The 19,906-nt window shown below is 30.4% G+C and overlaps 1 protein-coding gene across 5 annotated transcripts; it reads right to left on the bottom strand.

The window, feature by feature from the left end:
* Positions 1-797: 797 nt before the first annotated feature.
* On the bottom strand, positions 798-18,973 carry LOC148626031 (protein phosphatase 1 regulatory subunit 36-like). 5 transcript variants are annotated; one of them, XM_088569628.1, is made up of 20 exons: positions 18,854-18,973; positions 18,309-18,365; positions 16,898-16,989; positions 16,357-16,422; positions 15,814-15,938; positions 15,354-15,417; positions 14,777-14,881; positions 13,717-13,857; positions 13,291-13,333; positions 12,754-12,839; positions 12,140-12,195; positions 10,894-10,923; positions 10,364-10,478; positions 9,821-9,850; positions 9,534-9,623; positions 8,626-8,709; positions 7,937-8,038; positions 6,974-7,017; positions 5,417-5,434; positions 798-1,830 (listed from the first exon to the last, which is right to left on the bottom strand). In XM_088569628.1, the coding sequence occupies exons 1-19, from the start codon at positions 18,881-18,883 to the stop codon at positions 5,424-5,426; spliced, it is 1,371 nt and encodes a 456-aa protein (XP_088425754.1). In that variant the 5' UTR covers positions 18,884-18,973; the 3' UTR covers positions 798-1,830; positions 5,417-5,423. The 5 variants fall into 5 exon arrangements, with proteins under 5 accessions (XP_088425754.1, XP_088425750.1, XP_088425753.1 ...); XM_088569624.1 differs by lacking the exon at positions 5,417-5,434 and adding an exon at positions 2,779-2,835; XM_088569627.1 differs by lacking the exons at positions 5,417-5,434; positions 18,854-18,973 and adding exons at positions 2,779-2,835; positions 17,417-17,507 and having other exon boundaries at positions 18,309-18,358.
* Between the last annotated feature and the right edge of the window lie 933 nt (positions 18,974-19,906).

Genomic DNA, 19,906 nt, shown 5'->3' with positions numbered 1-19,906 from the left:
GAACAGGCCAGAAACAATCATTTATCTGGTGTCAGGACAATAACCTAAGTAAAGTAAATCACCTGTTGCCGTACCACAAATGGAAGGCTGAGATTAATTTCAAGGGTTGTGACTTAACCACTTCAGGAATTAAGGGCTAAAGGAGTGCAGCCTAGACAATAATAATAGTAAAAGGGAATGTACTACCACCTTAGGAAAATGTTGGGATTGATATTGTAAAGTTGTTAAATTAGGGGCCACTTGGCTTCTGGTTAGAATGTGTACAATCCAAATTCAGAGTGAATCTTTATTAAATGGTGTGTCCATACTTGTTCCAACTGTTTAAGGTAATACTGAACTGTGCCCTGGGAAGCATTATTGTAGTAAAGGGTTGTCTGTACTTCCAGTTCCTACTTAGCCAGGATAGTGTTCATAATTGCATTCAACTGGTGTTCTTATGTTTTAAGCTGTAGTCAATACTAGTACTTAAAATCTTCATGTTCATGTTTCATGGTGATATGACTTCATCTTTATATAAAAAAAAGACTCCAAGGAAGTACTCAAAACCACAGGTACATAGGGTCATGACATATGCCCCCCCTAATAATAAAAATAAATATAATAAATTGGGAAAAACAACTTGATAATAAAACTGCAAAAATCTATGAGAAATTATAATGGTGTTATGAAAGTGGGAGGTAAATGATTTAATAAGCTGAAAATGTTTTTGTTTCTGGGGGAAAAAAATTGTAAAAATGGAGGATAAGCAAGCCATGACCCTGTGTACCTGTGCTCAAAACACAAAACAAGTTAAGATGTCATCATAATGAAATTTATTTTTAACAAGTATGAGTAAAACATATTTAACTATTAACCAAAAACAAATACACATTTCATATTCCTTCCATTATAATACAAAATAATGGAATTATAAAATTAAAAAGGACAAAGGATATAAGAAAAACATCACAGAAACTCGACTTGAGGAGACAGAAATCAGAGAGAAAAAAAATTCTTAATATGAAATATAAATAACATGCAAAAAAATCTTGAATGCTAAGTGTGACGATGTATAGAGATTCAATAATTTCTTAAATAAATGTCAAACCTCAAAATCAAAAATACATTCGGAATTCATATATATATATCTTCTATCATTCTGGTGGACTCTTACAGTATAAGCATATTTTTTTCAAATATTATGAGAAATGAGTTTTTCTATTAATTTGGGCAAAATCAATAATGTTCTTTGAGGCCACTTAAAATAGATTCAATGTGTTGCAGAAGCTAACAAAATATCTTAAATACATTTCAGCAATGTATTTAACTAAAACTTTTTAGTATTTCAAACTCTGCAAGTGAAACAAGATTTGAAAACGGACAATTATGGCTAAGTCATTCATTTCTTGTCAGTAATTTAGTACAAATGTATGTGTCATGGTGCAACAATAAATTCAATCACAAAAATATGATTTATATAAACCCTGATATTGTATCTACCAATATTTGTAAGAGACAGTAAAAATAAAATTAACCATTTTAAAGCATTGCTATTGTACAGCAATGTTTATCACAGCAGTAGCTAACATTAAATCGAGTCAAAGGTGTAATGTTATCATAAAAAATATTTTAAAAAAAAAACTGTAAAGGATCAATTACTGGAAAGACTTAAATTAAAATGTCCTTTGTAAATTTTAGACAAAATAAACTTTCAACCTGAATCAGCAGTATTTGTTCAAGGGGAGATAAGTCAGGAAATTAATTTGTATGATTGACTATGGTAGTACTAGAATTCCTCAGCATCAGCAGTAGTGGTAGATACGGCTGTCTGTTGTCTGCTAACTCTCTGATCTGTAATTATAAATGAAAGGATAAGTCATTAAATGAAAATGTAGGGATAAGACAAATGTCTAAATTTTTCTGATATCTTATCATTCAATTTTTTTTTTAAATTAACATGTATTTAATTTAGTTTAATTTGGATTTCTTATCTTGAACAAGAGAATTTAACCTTTTTTTTTATAAATGAATTTTGTTAGTTAATCTACAAGATATGATTTATAAAAAAAATATTTCAATACATGGGAGGAAAGTCTTTGAAAACGCATGAAAACTAACATATTAAATCCTAAAACAAAAGCATTTAAAATTCCAATATACTACAATCATAAATGTATCATGTTTCCACTATCATTTAATTTATTAATGCAGTTATGGAAGCAACCTTAAAAAGGCTTGGTTTCAAATTGTTCATGATTTTAATATTTTATATGTGAGTATTTCATAACATGTATTTCTTTCTATTAAAAAGTTTAATAAATGTTAAACATTAATTTCTAAAGCATGATATAATGAACTACAGATAGAATAATGTAAATGTTCTTGATATTAACAAATGATTTTTTATTTTGAACACATTTGACAAGAATTCTACAATAGCTAGGAATTCAGTGGTATGGGCATTTTCTAGCATGTGCTAAAACCTCAATGTTTTAACAATCAAGGAAATGGAAAAATCAAAGAGCAAAGGTTTCAGAATGACTAGCAAAAGTTCTACTTGTGGCTCAGTACATGCATATCATTCAATTTGGTACTGTTTAACTGATCAAGTTCATCAAGTAGAAAACGGGGTTTTACAGGGACTCCATAGAAAGAAGATTACCAAAAAACAAAAAAAATGATACTAAATAAACATGTAACTCTATAATCCTCAAAGTAGATTTGTCAGTTGAATTATCATTAAAGCAGTCAGTTTGGTTAATTTTAGTCCTTTTAGTTTTCATACTTAGTATCACTTACAAGTTGATGGTCTTGTAGAAATTCTACTTAAGGTTTGTTTTCTGGCCACTACCTTGCCTGGCAAGCATAACAATGCAAGTTAAAAAAGGGATATCAGGCGTCAAGGATGGGTTATGGTCTCAGATGATGTAATATTGGGTAAAAGTTGTGGTGTCAATTCCAACACAAACCCCTTTGCTCAATAAACAGTTTACAAATGACCAGAACTCCTCCTATATCATGCATTTTTCTCACATTTGAGATAAGGATATACCTATTGTAAGCCATATGAGATTTCCTTATCTAGCCAACATGGGTGAGATATATTATGTGACTATTGTAATGTAACAGTCAAATCTTTAATGATGTTTTTTAAATACATAGGAATAGCAACAAGCAGGGCTTTCTGAATTGGTTTCTTTTCACAAATGAATTTCGGAAGTGAGAAAATATCGAAGCACTATCAGAATATGAAAGCCAGTCTAAGATAACCTGAACATCCTTGGTATGATTTCAATTTCCTCTAATTCAGCAGAGCCTTGGTAGAGAACCTACAAGCTGTCAAATATTTCTCAGTCTTTCATTCACAGAGGTGTTAGATTTTTCATTTGTCAGCCAAATTAAGGGAAACAGTAAGCACAATACAGGATCATATTCATTTATAAATGCATAAGTACTTATAAACTAGGCAAACTTTATTCATTGCCTTAGTAATGTACAATGTAGTTACTTTTTTAAAGCCCCTATGGGTATACATGTTTCAGTCTGTCATTAACATTGTCCACAACTTTTATATTACTAGCTAATTGAACTTTAGGGGTGTGGCACATCTATTCAGACTTTACAGCAACCCGACCATTTCTGTTTTCGACACATTTTTAGCTCACTTGGCCATAGCCCATGTGAGCTATTGCCATCATTTGGCATCCGTCGTCATCATGGTTAACAATGACTTCAAACATCTTCTCCTCTGAAACTACTGAATAGATTTGCATGAAACTTAAAATGACTGTTCGTTAGAATATCCTGCAAAAAATGACTATTTGAATTTTTGATCGATTAAAAAACATGGCTGCTGTTACTAAAAATAGAACATAGGGATCAGAGAGCAGATTTTTGCATATATCTTCAAAACTGTTAGGTTCAGCCAAATTCTGACAATGGTTAAAGTATTCAGCATGATGAGATCTATCTGTGCTCAAATTTTGGTGAAAATCTGTTGACCCATGTTGGAGTCATTTCCCTTTTTGAACGTTTTTTTGCTGTTTTTGATGTTATTACTTTCAAAAATCTTCTTCTCAAAAACTACAGTACAGAATTCAATGAAAGTTGATAAGTTGATAATTTTGTTTTTTAGGGTATCCTTAACAAAATGACTGTTTGGATTTTTGATTGGTTAAAAAACATGGCTGCTGTTACTAAAAATAGAACATAGGAGTCAGACAGCAGATTTTTGCATATATCTCCAAAACCGTTAGGTTCAGCCAAATTCTGACCAATTAAAAGTATTCAGCACGATGAGATCTATCAGTGGTCAAATTTTGGTGAAAATCTGTTGACCAATGTTGGAGTTATTGCCCTTTTTGGACATTTTTTGCTGTTTTTTTTTATGTTACTACTTCCAAAAATCATCTTCTTAAAAACTAATATACAGAATTCAATGGAAGTTGGTATTTTTGTTTTTTAGGGTATCCTCAACAAAATGATCTTATATTTTTTGATCAGTTAAAAAACATGGGTGTCGTTACTAAAAATAGAACATAGGGGATGTACAGTAGTTTTTTGCATGTATCTCCAAAATCATTAGGTTTGGCCAATATCTTTCAATTGCTGAAATATCCTTATTATAAGGCCTACAAAAGTCTTCAGGGATCAAAGTTGTCAGACGACTACATATAAGGGTTATTGCCCTTGACAGGTGAAAAATGACTATTTTTAACAGTTTTCAGCCTATTTCTTTAAAACTATGATAGATAGAATTGAACTTTCAATGCTGAAATGATTCTTATTATAAGGCCTACAAACGTTTTTTGAGATCTAAGTTGTCAGACAACTCCATATAAGAGTTATTGCCCTTGAAAGGCAAAAAATTATGTTTTTTGCAGTTTTCAGTCAATATCTTGAAAACTATAATAGATAGCATGAAACTTTTGATTGATGAAATGATCCTCATAATGAGTCCTACCTAGGCCTTCATGGAGTCAAAATTGTCGGACAACTTCTTGTTAGAGTTATTGCCCTTGAAAGGCAAAAACTTAACCAGGTGAGCGATTCAGGCTCCAGGGGAGCCTCTCGTTTTTTAAATAATATGATGGACTTAAACAACTTGCTGCTTAAAATAACATTCCCACACCTTCTATAATTTACTTGGTAGACCTTTATGTCATTTTGGATAACCATGGAGATGTGCAAAAAATATAATCTCATTTTCCCATAATGATGCCCAAACCTAGTGGAAAATGAAATTAGAGAGGCTCATCCTTTAGACCCTAAGATGGTTGAGCTCTACATTTGTAAACTGTTTATCATCCCCATTCAGTTTATGTGTATGCTATTCCACAGTGTACCAATTTGGGGTAAAATAAAGGTCACTCTCAAGGTTTCAAGACGAGTGGAGGAAAGTGTATCAAACAAGCAAACATGTAACCTTTAACCTTACTGTTCATCTATTGGTTCTCTGAAAACAAATGTCATTACTAACATAAAACATTTCTTTCTATTATAGCGAGTAATGTAGTTAACTTCAGGGAATAGAGTTTGTCTTTCATTTTTTAAGGAGGTAGATCTAGGTAGGGTAAGGGACACAACTCTTACAAATCATTGGAACGTTTGTATTCAGTATTTAACATCAATCTCATGTAAGCATCAAAATAACTTGGACTGATTTCATTCTGTTTCAAATGAAAGCTTAAAAGGCTTTGGTGAAATTTAATATGATACAAGCATATCACTGATTTAAGAGTTATGTCCCTTACATTAGATCTACCACCTTGAATGACAATCACCACAGTCCTGATGAACTCCTTTAGGTAGTTAACTGGACTATTGACATAGAAGGTTTTTTTTTCTTGATTCTTTATATATTTATATACACATTGTAACAAAACCTTACATATTTATTCAAGGAAGAAGAAATGTTTCACTGCAGCACAAACAAAAGATTTTTCCATGGTTACAGTGAAAAATATAGGACTTCATTAATTTTGGGTAATATTTCCCTCATGATAGTAGAATTCTATGTGAACAATCAATTTTGTAATAACAAGTCTGACCTCAATGATTTGAGTGTGACCAGTGGATATACCCAAGATTGTTTACTTACATTTGATGATATAAATGTGGAACGTTATCTAATGAGTTTAAATAAAAAGGAGGTCATTGCACATAAATGCATTTTACATGAATCAAAATTAAACACATTTTTCTCATAAAATAAACAAAGGACAGTGTTACATATTCTTTAAACAATATGATGCACAACAGAAATATTACGGTTGACAGAAAACAGTATTTTTTGTTTCATATTACTTAAAATGATAAACATATTTAAAGTGTAAGTAGTCCTAGAACCTTTTCATATCATGTTTTTAGTTGAATTCCATTTTTGGAAAATACCTTAAGAATTTAATAAAAGTAATATTGCAACCTAAGAGTAAGCTTATACAATATTAAATTATTCTATTTCACTTTATCCCAATTACAAAGTTTAGATGTGCATGAAGAAAAATAATAGTTTGATGGCTGTAAAGGGAGATAAGCAATCCTTACGCTTAACTAGTTGAAGGTAGCAGAGAGAGCTTCTTTTTTTGTGTAGTTGCTCAGTTTTTCTGATTTGTGTTTTGTTGTTTTTGTGTCTGTTTTTATTTGTAACCAGATCCAATAGAAAAATACCTGGGTAAGAGCATTCATCACAGATACAAACATACTGTATAATATAAATTATTGAATTAAATAACAAAAAATTTAAGTTCTCCCATTCTCAGTAAAAATTCAAATATCCAAATGTCTTTTTTCAATACCCTCCATTTTATAATTCATTTATTAATTTATAATGAGATATTACCTTGATTTAAAACATTTTCCACTTTTAATGATAAGTTCAGATTTTTGATAACATGACCACCCAAGTTCACATGTTGATAATTTAAATCTTGAGTGGGGAAAAAAATCTAAAGAACTCCGACCTGAGAATCTGTCTATTCCCAGTTATACTGACCTGGTGGAGGTGTAGGCTCCTCTTCTTTCACTCCTTCTTGTGATCTGTGAAATACAATGTGGTATATTACTAAAATAGCTTGACATGGATGATATAAATTACAACAAGTAATATAGGTCTCACTAACCACTTCTAGGTCAAATGGCCACCCCCATATGTAGTACCAAAAACACACTGAACCTAGACATATGCATTGTAAGTGCATTATTTGTGTGTATTAAGATTAAAAGTAGTCAAAATAAAGCTGAGAATGTGTACTTTAAAATCATATATGTAATTAACTACAAAAGTGTATGAATATTGTTTACATCTGTGAGTAATTTGCCTCCATGCTGTCAGTTAGCAGAACAGGTAAAAATGTGGATTTTCAGTACTATTTATTCAAGTAAATTTTGTGAAGAATTTCTACAATCATCGTACCATTAGCATAGTGATTTTGGAAACCTTATTTTCCAAGCTTCGCAACAGTATGCAACTTTAAGATGTCATTTGTCCTGGGAATTCACAGTGAAACTTTGAAAATTACTTTTTTAACATGTGAAGTAATGGAAATGTTAGAAGTGGTTAGTGAGACCATAGTTAACTTCAGGGATTAGAGTTTGTCTTTCCTTGATTTAATGAATGTTTGTCAACTGGTCAATTAACAAGGAGATCTAAACTTTCTACCATTTCATTTCAATCTAAGTCTGATACAAAATTCGAATCTCTTTGTCAATGGTTCAGTTAACTACATAAAGAAGTTCTGAAGATGATTGTCATTCAACCAAGGAAAGACAACCTCTGTGCCCTGATGTTAATTAAATTATTTGCTGTAAGATACTTTGGTACCTTTTTCATTGTTCTGTGACTTCAAAAACACTTAGTTTAGTAGATTTTTATGTTTGTATTATTCCAACAATAAGAATTCTAGTTACCTTTTTTTATTTCTTCTCTCAATTTATTTGAATGTACATTTACATTTACCTTTTTGAGCCATCTTCTTCATTCTCTTCATCTTCATTTTCACCACTGTTGGGCATTAATGCAGGACTGTATAAATTCTTTGGGTCTCCTATGATACCAATTCTATTTAGAGAAAATATTTTATGTACAATGTACTGTAATGCATAGGTTCAAATTAGCGCTGGCATGAGGTCTGAAACCCTAAAATTCTGATGCAGGACTCTACCTTGGTCCTGGACCTACCATACTTTATATTTACTCTTATTGAGAACATAACACTTTTACTTCTGGTGGACTTATCACTTAAGATGGGAAAAAAATTGAGTTTTTATTTTCAATGATTAAAACTATAGTCAACAGCTTTAACAGAATATGCAGCATTTGTTAAATTTTTTTAACACGTGTTGTTTTTTTTTTAGTTTTAAAAATGGTTTTTGGATGGACGACTAAAATACACCAAAATTAGCACCCCACAATAACTACCCATCATATGATATTTGTAAGCAACAATTTCAATAACTACCTATCATATGATATTTCTGAGCAACAATTTACAACCATTTAATTATAGTCAATGCTTTGACAAAAATTTAAATAAATACTTGAAGTTGATGATAATATATATCACCCTGAAAAAAAGAAACATGACTGTCCATTTTTTTTTTTATATCATTAAAATCTGTGTTAAGATTTACAAGTATAAATCCTACTTGAAGGTTTTCTTGTCAAAATTCTGTTCCAGAGGATTGTCTTCTTCATCGTCTTCCTCATCCTTTCCAACCTTACTTAATGAGCTTTAAAGAAACATAAAATATGTATTAATACACTACCACAATTAAAAATTAAAACCTGAAAATTCTAGATCTGCACAAATTTCATTAATTACCATTCTATATGAAATTCAACATTGAGTGGCACGTGATAGGAATTGATTCCCTATTATTGTGTATTTCTGTATTTATTTTTAACATTTCTTTTAATAAAATTGAATTTTCTGATTTTGGCACTTTCTTCTGAGATTCACTATGAGTAGGGGAGATAATTTGTGTCAGATCAATAATTCTTTGTGAAAACACATTAATTATTGAGGATTTTTTTCATAGTTTCACTTGCTTCCCTCTTCAGATGTACAACTTTCTGCTCTTTTATGACATTTTTACACAGAGAGCCCTAAAGAACAATGTTTCAAAGGGAGATAACTCATAGATATTTACAAATATTGCACTACAAAGTAAATTGCAGTAATAAAAGATTAACTAGTGGTATATCTGATTGATGTTAGCCATTACTTTAATCTTTTATGTGAATATTTCAAACAAGCAAATTTAACTACAATTTGGGAAACCATCATGTACCACCCACCCTTACATATATATGTTTGGTTTTTATATGGAACCATACTTGTACTTAAGAACCTGAGTTTTACAAGTATTCATAAATGTATTTGTATTTTCCAGGTATTACTAAATAATACACCAGTAGGCGAAAATATTGGCAACCAAAACAATTCAAAAGTGATGAAGGTCTTGAAACTTCACCCATAGCAACATGGCAGTGCATCAAAAACAAAGAATGAGCTCTGTCCATTATAGGCATAGCCTAATATTATATTACTCACTTAGGAGAAAGTGGTCTTGTTCGTCTGAACAACCACTCAGCATTTTCACTGGCAGATGGTAATACTGCAACAAGTGCTGGTGACCTTTGGCTGTAATATAGGGAATTATAGAAAGATCTCAACTTCTTCTACCATTGTTTTGTTTCCAATTAATTTTTCTTCAAAACTATGACTATGTAAAACAAATATTCAACATTATCAAGTGCATAATAGGAGACAAACATTTTGTGCAGTAAATGAATGGCAATGATTCAAGGGTAAAACATTTAAAATTGACTTCTACTTACTGAATAATAGACTTGATTGCTGGTCGTCTTCTGTTATAAGAAAGGAAATAGATAAATTAAATTTAAAATATGAATTATCTCCCTTATTAAACCTACAAATGCACTTAAATAAATATGAAAAGGAGTTTTGAGTAACACAATATTTTGTGTTTTCTACTTTATTCTTCAAATAGACATAAATATAAATCCTTCTTTGTTCATTCAAAGACCTAAAAATGTAAAAAAAAAAAAAAAAGGAAAAACTGCATTTATATCTAGTATAATATGAAAATGAGAACTTACTATTATTTTTCTAAAATGTTCCAATCCTATAAATTCTAAATAATCAATTATGTAACTTATCTCAAGTCAATGATTCTCATATGACTCACAGTTTCATCCAAAAATTCACATACTTATATAAAGAGAATGGATATGGTGATTATGTCAAGAAGACGACAACCACACCAGGATGAAAATAGTATGCATGAATGAAATTAATGATGGCTCTGCACATAACAATAAGTGTGCTATAGAAATCAATTTATTTTGCAATAAGCTTACGGATGATTCCTTCTGTACTCGGCAGCATTAAATTTGAACACTTCTTGTAAATCGGAAATTCCTTGTCTTTCTTTGATAGGAACCGCTATTTCCTGGAACTCTCTCATGGCCTTTTCTGGAGTAAAATTAGCAGAACATATATAGAGATCAGTGAGCACCTTCAATATGTACAGTACATGTACATTAAACCTTTAACTTATTGGCTACCATTGTAAAGTGCTTGATCTTTTTGAATTTTCTTCTAACTTTAAAAATCAATATATATGAAAAAAAAAACAATAAAAGTTACTTCAAGTTTAGGCCAAAATAAAAAATATTCTGTATTCTCATTTCCTCCCGACCTAATTTTTTTCACTCTCCCCCCAAAAAAATTATTTTGATTTTTCCCAATTAAAGTCAATTTCTTTCAAATCAACAGCATTTTTCTCTTAAATTGAAAAAAAGAGTTAAAAATAAAAAATGTTGGATGAGAATCTAGAAATTTTTTTATGATGGCCTTAAGTCCAAAACAAATATCTTAATTGACTTACTTATCAGCATACTTGACCTTTTATCTTTAGCTGGAATGATATAAAGCAACATAAATAAATACAAAATGTACAGTGAAATCTGTCTAAATCAAACCCTGAATAATCAAAGAACTTGTCCTCAAAAGGATATTTTTTTTACAACATCATTGCTAAGAATAATTTGATTTACAATGAAACCTGACAAAAAAATATTCATAACCTTTGTAAACTGAAACAGTTTTGAAATTGCAAAGAGGTTCTGTTAAGACAGTTTTAACTGTATTAGGTACACTCTCTCTTTTATGATAAGTAGCTGTCTTTGTAAGAATCATGCAAAATCTGAAAAATGTGATACATCCCAAAAAAGACTACATATTTTTATTTTTGTGATTAAATTGTATTCTGGGTCAATACTCTGAAATGTGTAATTATTCATTCAAATCTGCTCTTAGGAGATAATCAACATTGAAAATGCAATAGATTCTATTGTATTTGAGCATCATGTACAGAGTTATGTCCCTTAATTTTGAAATCTACATTGCATTCTATATAATTTTTATCTCCTAAGAACACAGGTTATATGAAAAACTGAATGTTAATTTCTTTTTACTATGACAATTTAAATAAAATATCAAAAATAAAAATATGTAGGCTTTTTACCCATGAATCACATTTTGCATCATTCTTAGCTGGAGTGCTACTTAAGAATAACACACAGGTAAGGTGTTGAAAGATCAGACATTTTTTCTTTTTATATCATGTGCTGTTTAAAATGATTTAGAGTATTGAAATTCACCAAAAGTTTAATATAATCTTTCTTCTAGTGGTTGGAAACAATTTTCCTTAAAGGGGAGAGAACTTATTTTTGTCAGCACATTCCATCATAACTTTCATTTTAACACATTTTAATAGAATGCTTTTTATGAAAAACAAATTCTTTTTCATCAATAGATTAAGCTTACCAGCACTTACATTATTAGTATTAAAATGTGGCAATTTTTTCTGAATGATACATTTATCTCTACTTTTTTTATGATGCTTTAATATATAAACAGCTATCGAAATATATCTTAAAGCTATTTACCTCCATTAACCTCAAAATATTGCAATACCTTAATAAATCAACAACTACTTACATCAATATTTCAAGCATAAAAACACCAAAAAATTACAAGCAAAGGTACTTTGATAACACAGGAATGATTTACTCTTACTGAAAGACAGAGTACTATCTTATGCTTCAGAAATCTTAAGAAACTTTCCTTACCATCTGGTGTCTGTTTCACTCTTATGGCAGGATTAAAAGTATCAGATCTCAGCATTCTATAAGTAACAATGTCCAGTAAAGGATTAAATACATGTAAAACTTCCTTTTAACAGAATATCCAATTTAATTTGATATTAGAGAAGAATGAGCTATTTTTATTGGTTAGAACATGGTCATGTGACATTTATAAATGTGTTTTAAAATGTTAAGAAGGCATTACCACATGATAATGCCCAGTTTCAGATTCTTCAATGAAATAAACACAATAGTTTTGACTGCCCTTGGGAAGAGAAATGGCCTTCAACAATGATAATGCCCTCACCCAAAACTTAAGGCATTGACAATGTTTTGGGCAATGTGTCACTGACACTTAGGCAGTTAATTTATCATCTTGATGACTTCTAGAAAAGCAACTATTGTATAAATGTATTACTGACAACATGTTTTTTGTGTGAATTCATTATCATTTTTCTTGAGTGTGCATTTACCAGTATGAGCCATACCTATTCTTTTAAATGGATAACAACAGTATAACTGCCAAAAACACCCAAAAATTGTAACCATCAACAGAATTAGTTATCCTCAAAATAATGTAATAATTAGGATACACATACCTTCCAATTTCTCTTCTAATGATATCTTGAGGTAATTTTCTTTTAAAAGTAATATACACAACAAATAAGCAGAATTTGTATACAACCTGGAATAAATGAGGACAAATATTAGCATTCATGTTTAAATGTGAATACATGTATAGGTTTGCACTGCAAGGGAAAATTATAACACCAACATCACAAGCCTATAAAATTTTCCACAACTTGTTAATGGTAGGCAGCTTTTAGGGATTGGTAATGAGTATGTGAATTTTCATTAAGTTATTGATGCATATGGAACAAATACATTCTTGCATTTATCGTTAATAGATATCTTTCATGTCTCTCTTTCCATTAATTCTATGATGCTTGAAAAATTCTGTTATGTTTCACTTGTGAAAGAAACACGTGAGATAGTCTCCAATGATGACTTTTAATCTTCTTATCAAATTTATGTTTGCATGTGAACCAAGATAACACATAAGAAAAATTGAAAGAAAATTTTATTACAAAGCAAAATTTGACGACCATGTGACCTTCTTTATAACTATAATGTACCTCAAAAACATGTCTGTCTCTAAGGGTAGCAGATACTCTGGACCTAGAACAATTGAACTTATAGTTAAAATTTGTAACAAGCAATAATCTGTCTTAAAGACTATGGTTACAATATCCTTATCTAAGACATTCAATGTAAAATTAACTTGCATATAAAAACAACCACATTACATGACCATGATTTTGCTCTCCCTTGGAAGGTCACTTTTAAAGACATGTGTGACTGTATACTGGATTTGTTTCTAAATAAAACTGTTTTTCGTTAGTCAAGCAATTCTGTACTACTGTACTTGTGGCACTGTAACTTGTGGTTTAAGCTGAATAGTTAAAGTTTTGTATCAGTAAGTCAACATGAATTTAATTTTTTTTTAAATTGTTTCATCAATTTATTTTTTATTGTACATTTTTTAGTGTGAATAGACATACTTTCCACAAGACATATGGTGTTCAGGCTCCATTCCTAGTCCTAACACCATAATAGCATGCGACTGACCAAGCATCTTTTGGGCAATATCTAGCTTCTCACATGCAGTTTCGAATTCTTCTCTTTCTTTGATACTAGGCTCTCTGAAATAAAAAAAATAAGTTTCATTATTATATTTTTCAATGCCTTAAATAATTAAATAACCCTGGCTCTTAAAACAAATGGATAATGTGTACATCATTCACGGTAAATGCAAAAAGATAAAATCACACCACTACGGATATGAGTAGTAGGTAAAATATATCACCTCAAACTCTGCCAATTCAACAATGTAAACAAAGGAATGTCAGATTAGGACGTTACTGAAATTAAACAATTCAAATTCTAGAGAGGATGTTCTGTGATACAATTGTGCCTGTCAATGATTCCAAACAATTTCATCACCTGTAGGTATCAATAAACTTGAAGATCTTTAGTTTTTAATTTTGATTTGAATGGTGTCTGATGTATTGAATTTCACTGTTAGTTTACATTAGCCATCTACTGGATCTAAATCTTCTCCATGGTCATGTTTAATGTTCCACTGGTGTTAATGTTTTGGATAAGCAATTCTCATGTTAAAATTGTAACTTTATAAAACTAGTCAGTCATTCGCTACTATTACATGAAAATAAGATGCCTGAGTGTGTATACATAAGTATTCAATTTAGAGAATCACCAACAATAGGTAACTAGCATTGTTATATTTCTAAAATATAATATGATTTAAGGCTATGCCTATGAAGGCTAGTGCTACTCGTATTCAAATCTTGACTCAATTTATCATGGGTGATGTAACAATCAACTGGAATATGTGAGGCTTCCTAGAACACCCACTTTACACCTGTGTTAAAAGTTAAAAAAATCACTTAGTTATGTACATCATTTTCAAGCCATTTGTGTTTCAAACCCCTACATATTGGACTTTCCTATTACCTATTTTATTTTAATTTGTAAGCTGATGTAAAATTTTATTATATATTTTTTTAAAAATTTTAATTTGGAAGTAATGATTTCACTTACATATAGCCAGCTATGTTCTTTATTTTTTCTTCTCTCTCCAGTTTGTCAATAAAGCAGTGGAAATATATCAACAGATACATGAGGAAATTGTCGAATTCATCAGCACTGAAAAAAAAAAAACAAACAATTGATAAGTATGACCTATTGTAACTCTCTTTTTTGGGAAGGTTGTCAAACCTTTCCTTTTAAAACTAGTTACAATTCTTTAATAGGTACATTTGATAAGCGTTAAGTCTTGTCTGAAAATTTAGAAATCAGCTGTTGTATTAATCTGTTCTTAGAAGGTGTAAACAAATTACTTTGATACAGTATAACGAGTTATATTAGTGGGTGCCAGAAATTGTGATTTTTCCCAATTGAGATGTTATTTTTAGTATATGTGGTCATTTATCTTCCAGTTGCAGACTAAAATTTAGCAAACTTTTCTTTTCGTTTTTCCTTAGACCTTGCAAAAACAGTAAAAATTACCTCACAAAAAATTCTCCATGTACAGTAACACATTTAAAAAGAATGTTCTCTTCTTCACAAAAATTTACTTTGACTTCATTGAATTCAATTTGTCTTTTCATAAACTTACTGAAATATACCATCAAAAGTTACAGGAACATTTTCTCCCTCTATTAATGAACCATGTGCTACCTCTAAAATTGGAATAAAAAATACAGTATGTGAGTTGTAAAGGAATTGTGACAAGAACCACTTAATTAGCCCTGAGTACTATGTCTGTGAAATCTAATAAAAGTAATTTATCTCTGAGATATATCTGTTTGAAATATTTTAAAGTGTGTCTCCTTTTAAGATAAAAATCAAACATTTTGACATAATGAATTATGGACGATAGTTCAGTTATTATGTCGTGTGTGTGTGTGTATTTTCCTTATGCATTAAAAGTGAAAAATTAATTATGTGTGTGTATAATATTGCATACATATTTTTATCAGTAAAACTTTAAATAAAAATAAATAATGTTCTAACAAATACTAAAATGTAAAAAATCAAAGGTATGCACATTGCAATTCATAATACAAGCTTAATACCTTTAACATCATCCAAAGTTACAATATCATTTTCACTGGAACTTTTCTTTGGAGGTCGTGGAGATTTTGGATGGTTACCTCTCTGGCTCCTCCCCCTCATTGTCTTCCCAACACTTGATGTTACTCTGATAAAGGGGATGATTTTTTTAAGTTATTGTACATGTATATTTAGGATTATATCTATTTAATTCAAAATTTCCTGCATAAATGAAAGCTACACAAATACAAGCACTGCACTAATGAATCATAAAGAATAATCAAGGGAACCAAGGTTATAGCAGTAATCAAAAGAATGTAATCCAGGGACAAAGACCAGATATGGAAAACAGAGACATACACAACAAAGAGCATGAAGTAACTAAAATTATACATACAAAGTAATAAAAACAAATGAGCAATTAAGACTCCACTAAAAACTGGGAGCATGGACCAGGTGCACAGGTAGGGTTAGTGTCCTCTGCTTTTCTAGAAAACCCCACCGAGTTTCTCATAAAAAGTCAAGTCTGGGGTAGACGAAAGAGGAACTTATTTGATTGTAAATACCTTTCATTTCTCTTGTTGCCTTCCTTTGCTCTTCTATTCTTATTTTTGTCAGCATTTGGGTTATTGCTAAAAAAAAAAACAAAAAAAAACTGAAGACAAAATTTCTATACAAACTATTTTAACATTTCAAATGAATTAAATTGCACATTTGTCATTTAAACTTGGAAATTTGTTAAATGTAATCCATGTTTTATCCCTATTGTAACATCTAATTTAAAAGAGTCTCATGTGACAATAATAGAATAATTAATTGGAAAGAGTGTATGATTTTCTTCATAATTTATCAATATTTTCAACTGGAATATTAAATTCTCTGATTGGCAGATTGATATCAAAGTTGTGACGTTTTGGGAGGAGAAAGTTTGAGAGTGAAATTACCTAATTTATTTCACAGTGTGAAATATCCAAATTTATAACACTGGGAACATTCGACAAAACACTATCTATATAATGATAGTCAGTATCATTTATAGCTCTCCCCTAAGACAAAGGAATAGGAAAACTCATATTTTTTCCAGAATTTATAATTTTAAAATCTTACCTTACAAACTCAAGGGAAGGTTGCTCTTTACCTAAATTATCTGGAATCTTAAATTCAAATCTACCAGTGGAAGGAATTGATGGCATTGTAATCTAGAAAAAGGAAAAAGACAAAAAAGCTTTGTTTATTGATTGGTTAAAGACTCTATACACAGTTCCACTTGAATGTGTTACATCATACATGTAACTAAAACTTATTAAAACATGTGTGAATTATGCAATTAACATCATATACCTACCTTTTATTTATAAGTTTTTAAATAAATGGTGTATACTGATTGCAGAGAAGTTCTCATCTGCAAGTAATTCCTCCCACCTGATTTTTCCTGCTGTCAAACAAGTTCATACCCAAATTATAAGACAAAACATGTCACAAAGTCTTGATAATTTTCTCTAAAATGATCATAGCTTCCTCCATGAAAATGGTGAATTCTACTCTATGAACAGTAGATATCATACTACATGCACACATGTTCATCTATGTCATGATATGTTTTCTTGAAACTTAATTATAATAGACCTGCTAGGGAAATTATGGATCCCAGATCATATTTTCTCCATTATGTGTCATGGGAACTCTTTATGCTCCACCGGAAAAAAGGAAGCTGTAACTAGAAGTACATATATGCAGAAAATGAGATACATATTTTTGAAACTACTCAAAGTAAATACTTGTCAAACGGAATCTATAAGATATGATAGCACATTTTACATACTGGGTCTACTTTTTCAGCCTTGAATATTGACTTAGTTAACTTCTTATTTATGGAAACGGAAGCCATTTTGTATTTTTTCTTATTTTCCACTCCTGTTTTTAAAAGTTTAATTTCGCGTCCTCCATCTTGACGCTATCCATTGGCAACAATAAATATAACCATTTCGTACCCTTCAACACTTTCGTCCCGTAGAATATTGCTTTATGCTAATTACATCTTACATAGTTCGACACTATTGTTTCTATCTTTATTCGATATTTATACTGCGCAGTGTGAGTATTTTGTTAAACATAGCACAAACATAAATATAGAAGATGTATTGAAGATATTAAGTAATCTTTTTTTTTATTACAAAAAATAAGTAAATAAATAAATAAAATCATTGAAAATCGAAACGAAATAATAATAATAATAATAAATATGACCAAGGTAAGAATTTTTTTAATACAAGTTTGTTTTTAACATTTAATGTCTGGAAATTTATATAAACAAGGGACTTTATTTATGGTTACGTAATGGGTATTTCCTAAATAGCAAAAGAATATAATTTGCGATGCTAGGATCATTTATTTAAAACTGCAGTCTTATACCAGACTTTATATAAAACTCTCCAGGGACTTTATATTATATTACTAAAACTATATAGTCCCTCCACTTCTTGGTCATGGTTTAAACTTAATTCTATTATTTTCTCACTATTTCTTTCAGCCGGTTGGTATTTTCAAAGTGCGTTGACGGACTCGAACATGTCTCCTGCAACAAATAACCAGTAAACAATAAGTGCATGCATATATAGAAGAGCAGGAATTATTTATGTGTTTTTTACTTAGATAAAATAAATCGTGTACGTATAGGTTTCGATGTCGCAGTATATATAATCATGGAAGTATAATATTATAGGCCTTTATATTAAATTTCTAATATTTTATAACAGGTATATGATAATATCTAGATATTATACTTCCATGATATAAATGATCTGGTCCGACATGGGTCGTGAAATTTCTTCCGTTTGGAAAAGTTGTGGTCTAAAAAGATATTGTTTTCGGACTTATAACTGTGCATGCTTATTCTCAATCTCTCTACAAGTCCGGAAGAAATAAAACCAAATAAAAAAACAAAGTAACAAAAAAAAAAAACAAAAACACAAAAAACAAAAACAAACAAACAAACAAAAAACAACAGCGCAAATTATTAGTTAAAAGTAAATGTATTCCCAGTGTGCAGATACAATCCCTTACCTGCTTTTGTGTTCCATCTTGGCTCATCATTCTTAACCTGAAGATAGGAGTTACACTTAATGCACGTAATTGGTCTTTATTAAGATTGTTTTGTATAATATCTGTTTAAATCTAGTTGTGATCAAATTGATAAATGGTGCAGATAAGCATTTTAAACTTTTGTCATAATTATTCATTTACCAACAGGTACCTGGCAAAACAAAAACTTTAAGAAATGCATCTATTGTTTTGATTCTAATTTAATGCGTCCTAGATACTATTTATTACCGGACTGTCTGGGAGTATTTCGCAAAGGACGCACCTAAAACTGTAAATTATTTGACTCGGGATTTAAGAATAAACGGGGCGCCCCCTTAAATATGCTCGAAAAGTTAGGTTAACTGGAAATCACTTAAGCGCTACCTTAGGCCAGTTCGTGCCCCTTTTAGAATTTGTCTATGGTTCGTTATAGATCAGCAGTTAAAATTTAATTACAGATCTATATGGCACCTATTGAGTACCCCCTAAAATCTACAACGTGTGATAGAACAGTGGTTTGACATTATTGATTAAAATTGTTAGTTTTGAGAAAGGGAGGAATGTATCAGGACATTATATGACTTTAGAGTTATTATTAATCATGTTAAAATACTAAACTGAATTATATGTACTTAAGAATATAAAACAACCAAAGGGGAATCAAAAGAACATATTATTAAAAATCAATTATCTATACAGCAAAATACCTAAGGTTGAACAATGGAAGTGTCAGTCGAATACACATGTGTACAAAATAATAAAATACCTCTGTGAAAAACAAGTAATAAAACAAGTTAAAGGAAATATATGGGGTAAGCCGTGCACATATATACCCATGTCCAGATGAACACTGATAATAGGATAATACATATATGAAAATGTTGTGTGTTTTGTGATCATAAATGCAGCAACCGTTCGCTGTGTTACTTTGAATTGTATAAACATTTCGAGTAGTGTCTACATTTCCTTTTATTCAAATCTGTAAACCCCCCATCACCGAATCTTCTTGTCGCCAAAGAATATTCTCGGATTATT

Source organism: Perna viridis, chromosome 2, assembly GCF_037379345.1.
Source record: "Perna viridis isolate PV_CMFRI_1.1 ecotype Kerala chromosome 2, ASM3737934v1, whole genome shotgun sequence".
Lineage (NCBI taxonomy): Eukaryota > Metazoa > Mollusca > Bivalvia > Mytilida > Mytilidae > Perna > Perna viridis.
This window is presented reverse-complemented; position numbering and strand designations above follow the sequence as displayed.